This window comes from Antrostomus carolinensis, unplaced genomic scaffold, assembly GCF_000700745.2.
Source record: "Antrostomus carolinensis isolate BGI_N321 unplaced genomic scaffold, ASM70074v2 scaffold14912, whole genome shotgun sequence".
Lineage (NCBI taxonomy): Eukaryota > Metazoa > Chordata > Aves > Caprimulgiformes > Caprimulgidae > Antrostomus > Antrostomus carolinensis.
In genome coordinates this window covers 19,219-25,820 of record NW_010301704.1, presented here as the reverse complement: position 1 = coordinate 25,820, position 6,602 = coordinate 19,219, and the positions used below count along the sequence as shown (strand labels likewise).

At 33.0% G+C, this 6,602-nt stretch overlaps 1 protein-coding gene across 1 annotated transcript in view; it reads right to left on the bottom strand.

Moving 5' to 3' along the window:
• Positions 1-4,331, bottom strand: part of LOC104521539 (transient receptor potential cation channel subfamily M member 7-like) — a 7,648-nt gene extending 3,317 nt beyond the window's left edge. Inside the window, exons 1-3 of the mRNA XM_010163570.1 lie at positions 4,258-4,331; positions 1,806-1,844; positions 1,148-1,346 (exon numbers count right to left, since the gene is read on the bottom strand). Of these exons, the coding sequence (XP_010161872.1) occupies positions 1,148-1,291 (144 nt within the window). The 5' untranslated portion in view covers positions 1,292-1,346; positions 1,806-1,844; positions 4,258-4,331. The remainder of the gene's footprint in view (positions 1-1,147; positions 1,347-1,805; positions 1,845-4,257) is intronic.
• Between the last annotated feature and the right edge of the window lie 2,271 nt (positions 4,332-6,602).

Here is a 6,602-nt window from a genome sequence, read left to right as displayed (position 1 = left end):
GCTGAGTCTTTAATACAAGCTATTCAATAGAGGAATGGATACTATACAGAAATTAAGACCTACCTAAACCAAGTTCTAAGTAAAAAAAAAAATCACCATTCCAACAAACTGGTTTTAGCAACCCCACTAGCACTCTGCAGAAGTAAGCACAGAAATGAGTATAGGCAGCTTGCTATTTCTGTACTCCTAGAAAAGGATTCATAGCAATTTTAAGCTATACAAAAGAACATATATACTGCTATCAGGAACATCAAAGAATTCTGTTAAGAACGCTTCTCTCCACAGAGATGATCTGAGCATTGGACTCTCCTTGGGGGCTCTGTAGGCTGCATAAAGAACACAGCTTCCTCATTCAAGTACTTCAGTTTGGCCATAGGAGCCACATGGTATTAGAATTCCTTGTAGCTTTTAACTGAAGGAGCATTAAATCATTCCTACAACTAGAAATCCTTTACAAAATGGTGGTGGAGAACCTGTTGGAATTTCCAGTTTTCTAGCCTCTCCAGTACACGTGCACTTGTGAATTAAGAGTTGGTTTCCAAAATTTCCATTTATTGGTACCCTTGTTTTTAACTAACCTCCACTCTCAAAAAACTTAGTTATCCTGATCACTACTATGTTTATGCTTTAATAATTCCAAACAAATCTACTAAAGAAGCACATTCCACATCTGTTCATAATTTTTAATTATTTTTCAGAGTTTTAAAATTATGAATAGAGGGTTAAGATAGTAGATGTTACTTAACAGGTCCTATAAAATTTTAACAGTAGCGAGGAAGCAAGCAGCATAGATGAGTAAGCTCTATTTTCATGAAGTCTGAAACAATGACACTGAATTTTCAATGTCATGTTTTGCTGAAGCGATTAGGAATTCTTATCACCATTTGCGATTTCAAAGTAAGCCAGTACATGAATACCACTAATTCTAATAGATCTGAGCAACTTTTGTTATGAAAAATAAATTTAAAAAACAGAAACTAGAAAGAATTCAGATCATAATAAAGAAACCACTAGAATAGTAGAGGACACTGGTTTGTTACAATATGGGTGACAATGTTTTCAGCTTTCAATTTCACAAGTTAAATGAAGCATCCACCATCTCTATCAACATGTTTAGAGTAAGAAAAAAAGAAAACATCATACATGCCTTAGCCCTGTAAGAATGAGAGCCACCTTGAAAGTTGATGACACCATAAGCATCAGTAGAGGTCTGTTCTGTATGTTTTTCCACTGACCATTCTTCTATTTCCTGATTACAGTTTTCACCCAGCTTCACATCGGAGTATTTCATGGCAAGACTTGCAGTAAAACAAGCATGTTGTCTGACCAAGCGGCCACAACAGCACCTGCACCCAACCATATCATTTAGAATACTTCAGAAAATACTATTATTAGAAGATAAAATAACTTTTTTTATCTATAACAGAGATACATCAGATTTAGAAAGCAAAGATTCTAAATATTATATAAACTTCTCTTCCAGAGCAAGCTTTATAAATATTGATAGCAAGAATTAATTACAATACATAATTATTATGCAAGATATTGAAGCTCACCGAAATAGCAAGTTGGAGGCCAGAAAAGAACGGATTCTTTGAAGCCAAATCATTTATATAACATTTATAAATCTGTGATCCACATATTGCAGGCAGTTCTTTATTCATTAGTTGTATTTGTTTTATATCTAACCTTTCACTGACTTGTCATTTGCAGTACTAATCAAAACTTTTTAAAACCCTATTATGAAAGCGCTTATTTAATGGAAAAAAATATTCATAAATATTGTAATTACAAATAACTCTTACCTGACAAGTTGCTGACAAATCTGACATCCTGGAAGGCATCTGTATAAGAAATATTTGAAGATATGAGTAAACTTCAACTTCAATTTTAATGGGGGGTGGGGAGGTGGAGAAAGGAGGGAACGGATGGACCACTCACACCACTTCACATGCTTACAGAAAGATTATGGAACAAAAGAGACCTCCAGTAAATGGAAAAGATGCTGCCCGAGTTTGCCCATTTTTAACATGGTAACTTGTCTGACGTTATTTTACATGATTGTAACATATTTGGCAAGTAAAAACGCATAAACATGCAAAAGCTTCAGTCCTGAGCCTTCAGATGGGTGTTCAGGCTTTGAACCACCAATATCTGGAGCCCAGCAATATTTCAGACTGGGTTATGTGCAGTACTCAAACTGAAACATTTTGCTAGATTCTGACAAGTTACTTACAGATCAGCATTTTCTTGGACTCATTCTAACTATACATTGTTACATCTATTCTAATTCATTCTTCTAATATACACTGAAGTTGAACTGCCTGTGCCGGAAGGTTATTTCATCATTTACAAGTTGCGTATAGAGAAAAAGATACATTTGAACAAACTTTATACAGTAGTGTCTTTACATAAAGTTAATTATATAAAAAGAATTCCTCATCTCTATCCTCTTCCATCTTTAAACATTTTCTGTGGTTTTCCTGCTAACAGCCTTCTTAACATTTAAAATTAACATAGCAGATAAATTTATACCATGGTTTTCCATAATTTTCATAAGCAGCTGTTAATCAATTATGGTGAAGAGCTAGCATGCAAAAGCATACAAATACAGATGTTATACAGCAGCTTTCAACTGTCTTCAGACTTTGAGCATAAAGAATTTTTGAATTTTGTCCTCTATAGAAGTTACACTGCTATTAATCATCTACGTTTTTAATATTGAACTATAGCTTTAGATCTTCTCTTAATACTTATTGAAATATAATTATGTATGCTAAAAGGTAGAGATCAACAAGTGATGACAAATACTCCTGTCTACCTTTGACTCATACACACATAATTCATGAACAACAGTAAGCAATTCTTACAAACTGAAGGACAAAATCTGTTGGGAAAGTTGTAAAGCCCATTGTGTGCTACACATAGGTTAAACTAAAAGGGTAAGTGTTGAAGATCATTTTGTTCCTTGTGAAATGCTCTGGAAATTTTAACAGCTTCCTAATTACTTTGTTTGCATTTGCATCTTTTCCATGTGCTACAATCAGGGCTATAAATTCTAAAAGCTTCCCATGTCACATGGTTTCAGGGAATGTGGTGAATTATTTACAATAACTTAAAAATTCTACAGCATTTACTTTGTTATATTTCTGCCTAAAAACAAAGTTCTTAAAAGAAAAATAATACTCTGCCAAAACAGAAGAAAAGAGATTTATAACTTTTTTCACAGAAAAAACTGAAAATAAAAGTTTTCTGACATTCAGGAGAAAAGGATTCTCAGTTACTCTCAAATGTATGAAGCTTAAAAAAAAAAAAAAAAAAAAAAAAAAAAAGCTTAACTGAAATCCATAATGAGAATAATAAACATTTTGGGAAGACAAAACTGCCTTAAAATACCAAATTTTAATCTATTTTCAATTTGATTTTATTTAATCTGTGACACAGATTTCATGACTATGCACATCAAGTTCAATCACTGCAGGAACATTAAATTATAACACTTAGTGAAGGTAAATTCTACAAGTTAGACATGCTGGTGGTATCACTAACTTGTTTGATTTCACATTTCTAATTTAGAATAAGGTAAAAGCAGCACGTGAGATATGCAAAATATTCTTCATTAGTCGCAGCCTCCCCTCTAGAAATATATTTCCCCATTTTTCAGCCTCATTTTTTCCTTACAGAACTTGAGGATGAAAAATTACTAGATAACACATGAAATCTTTTGATATCTAAACTGTTCTTATTTTATCTTCCCTGGAAGCAAATATTTCTTCAGCTTTTGTTTTGTAATTTTTTTCTCCCACTACGATTCTTGTTTTTCTTTATTCCTATGAATTCTTCATCCCTTTTTTCTGCACTGTCAGGTAGGTTTTTACACTTCACCCTACACTCACACTTCTGTTCTTTTAATTCCAAGAATATATCTCTATGAGCCTTTCTGACTTCAGAAACAAAAAAAAAGAAAATAAAAAATTATAAAACCCTGACACTGTAGCCACACCATAGACATGACTAGGAGGACTGGTAAGAAAAAGCTAAGAGAACAGGGGAACATTTACTAGAGATTTCTGCAACAGCAAAGTACTTTCAGAGAAATACAAAAAAAAAAATCCAAGTTACACAAAAAAGTTAACTAAAGCTAGTATTTTATACAGATAGAGTAATTAGTCCAAAAATCTATTATACTGTCTCTTTGCAATACTGAATTTTAATTTTAAAGAGCAGCAATGAATTCTTGCATAATTTCTCATTTACCTGTGGGGGTCTTTTGAACTTGGTATAATATACACACACTCCCTCTTGGTGAAAGTATTTTCTATCCAGGATTTCTGGGACTGAAAAACAAAAAGTGTAACAGTATTATAAAGTACAAATCATACAACTTAGCAATGAAAAATGCTTTTTAAGGAAACAAGAATTAGAATATTAGAGGGGGTTTTTCATTTAAAGATGAAGGCAAGTAGTGTCTAACAAAGAAGTTAAATTATCATGTAATGTTTCACTGTCTCCTAAAAACTAACAAAACCATATATGACCTTAGAAAAGCATCTCACACTGCCTAAAACTTGAGATAACCAGAATAATTATATAACTTATTTTATACACAAATACCTTAAAATCCAAAGTAATATTTTTCAAAGATACCATTTAAATAGCAGAAATTTGCCATATGCAAGTAAAGAAGTACCCCAAAACCCCAAACATTTTCAAAATATACTGTTCACCTACCATGCTAAGAAAAAAAATTAAAAATTAGTTAATTTTTTTTTTTTTTTTAATTAACTGCATTACACTAAGATAACTGTAATTTTCTCTACCTCTTTAATAAAGTATAACTGAAACTGTGGGTAAGGAAGTTTTCTAACAACACTGGCAATCTTTTCTAGTAGCAATAAATAGGTCATAACCTTTTTTCCTCATCAAGAAACTTTTTATTTCAATAAACAGATTTAATTAGCATCTCTTAGCTGTGTTTGAAGCTTAAACTTGAAACATGTTCTGAAACATTAAATTAAGCATGTTTACTTCTTCAAGTGTTTCTTTGTTGTAATAGCTGGACATAATTTCATTTCAGTTGCTTTAAACAATCATGTAACATTATCTTACATGATAATCTCAAGATTACAAGCTAAACGATATGCATAAAGCCCAATGTCTATGTCATGTTTCAGTAATATATTGGGAAAGGAACTCATGATGCGATTTTTAGTAATTAAAACAAGAAAAAAAATCATGGGATGCCAATTTGTACCTTATGCACTATTGCTTTAAATCCTTATTAAGATTATATTAAAACTTATTCATCGCTAACAGCAACGTTCTACATTTACATTTTACATTCAGAAAAAATTGAGACATTTCATACACGTTCTGTTTTACAACAAGGGGAAAAAAGACTGGTGTGTATTTTTCACAGGTATCTAAATAGAGGTCTGTGGAAACTATGAAGAAATTAAGATTTTTTTTTTTAACCTATTATAACAAAAGATTCAGTAAAGATGGACGATTTTTCACTCACTGCAATTTCAAGATCCATTTAAGATAACACAGAGAAATTATTATAAATAAGAATATACTAGCTAATTCTAACACACACCCCCTGGAAAACTGCTCTTCAACTGCCCACCCTCTTTCAAAACATTTCCCAGACTCAGCAGATCTCTCCCACATTATTCATCAGGATCTCTTTCCAATATTTTGTTTCAGTGAACTTTGATTATGAATCTGTCAAAGATAGCAGTCTCTTCCAAGGAGGATGGAAAGTTGCAGGGCACAGGCACTTCCCAAGACAGAAAGAAGGGTAGGAGAAAGGTAGATGCACAATCCACAGGGAAGAATCACAGCGGGGAAGAGGAGCTATAAACAACAGAATAAGCACTCACACCCCATACTTTACATTTCAATTAATACTTTAAACACCTGGAATAAATAGCAAAGCTATTATTTGCTACTGTCCTACCTCCTTTCCCTATAAATAGGAAAAAACACTGTTGCAAAGGAGAAAGAAAGAACCTAGCAAGGGAAAAGCAGGATATTAGCCATTAGATGCAAATACGATGTTATGAAGGATTCTGCTACGTTTATGGTGCTTTTTCCTTCCCTCCCCACCTTCTGCTCTGGAGCAGAAGATCAAAGCGACTGCCTCTTAACAGGCTCATGAAAGAGAAGATCTCAGAATTAATCTCCAATCTGTCAGTAGCTTTCTCCTCAGTTCTTGGATAAGGAAAGAGAAGCACATCACTTTCCACAAAAGAACTAGGTATTTCCTAGGACATCCGTGCCTTACATGAGCTGGGCTCAAAACAGCTTTAACTCTATTCTACCTTTATCAGAATATCAGCAGGGTTATAAAAATAAATTTGATATATGTGTATATGTACATTTTCATATGTACATTCATACTATATGCAGAAATATACATATACTAGGTAATTCAAATTTTGAGCTTCCTCATCTCTCAGGTTTTTTTTAATACTATCAAGCCTTAGCCTTTGTGACGTGAATCCCAGTTCTGGAAGCTGCTTTCAGCTTAGCTGAGTGTCTCCACTGTTTATATCAGTATGTATTTTTGTACTTCATGTCTTAAAATTCAGGTCTTG